The sequence below is a fragment of the Myotis davidii genome, unplaced genomic scaffold (genome assembly GCF_000327345.1).
Source record: "Myotis davidii unplaced genomic scaffold, ASM32734v1 scaffold973, whole genome shotgun sequence".
In the NCBI taxonomy this organism is placed as follows: Eukaryota; Metazoa; Chordata; class Mammalia; order Chiroptera; family Vespertilionidae; genus Myotis; species Myotis davidii.
Genome location: NW_006284945.1, coordinates 710320 through 710914, shown reverse-complemented (window position 1 = coordinate 710914; position 595 = coordinate 710320). Strand labels below are relative to the sequence as shown.

The window sequence follows — 595 nt, the reverse complement described above, 5'->3', positions numbered from 1 at the left end:
ACGCCCCCAACCCCGCTCCTTTTCCCGCGGCGGCCCGGGGCGTCTCTTTCCGCGCACGTGGGGCGGGCGCGCATGGCCCAGGCGTGCAGCCGGCGGCCGTTGAATGCCTCTTCTCCAAAGACTCCGAGATCAAAAAGGTCGAGTTCACGGACTCTCCCGAGAATCGGAAAGAGGTGGCCAACAGCAAGCTCTTCCCGCGGCAGCATCCTGGCGCCAATGGTAAGGCCGGGAGCGAAGCGCAGGCTGCGAGCTGGGCACCCGCCTCCGGGCCTCGGGGCCTCGGGTGAGGCGAAGGCAGGCGAGCCCTCCAGACCAGCGCTCCTGCTCCTTGCACTTAGACTCTTGGCCTCTGGGCGGGACGGGAAGCAGCCGTCCCAGGGACCTTCATGCCTTTCTCCAAATCTTCCTGCACTCCTGAGACCCAACAACTCTCCCTCTCGCTTTCTCTCTGTTTCCCGGTGGCCTGATCGACGCACACCCCAACCTACCTCGGTGCCTCCAAGGGGAGTGGAAAAGTGGTCCAACAGCGACCTCTGTCGCTCGCCGCGCCCCACTGCGGGCAGCGCCGCTAGGGGCCCACCCCGTTGGAGGCTCT

At 66.4% G+C, this 595-nt stretch overlaps 1 protein-coding gene across 1 annotated transcript in view; it reads left to right on the top strand.

Annotated features, from left to right (window-relative positions):
• Positions 1–595, top strand: part of PITX2 (paired like homeodomain 2) — an 18983-nt gene that overhangs the window by 4317 nt on the left and 14071 nt on the right. The window contains exon 3 of the mRNA XM_006755235.2: positions 82–219. Coding sequence (XP_006755298.1) covers positions 82–219 — 138 coding nt within the window. The remainder of the gene's footprint in view (positions 1–81; positions 220–595) is intronic.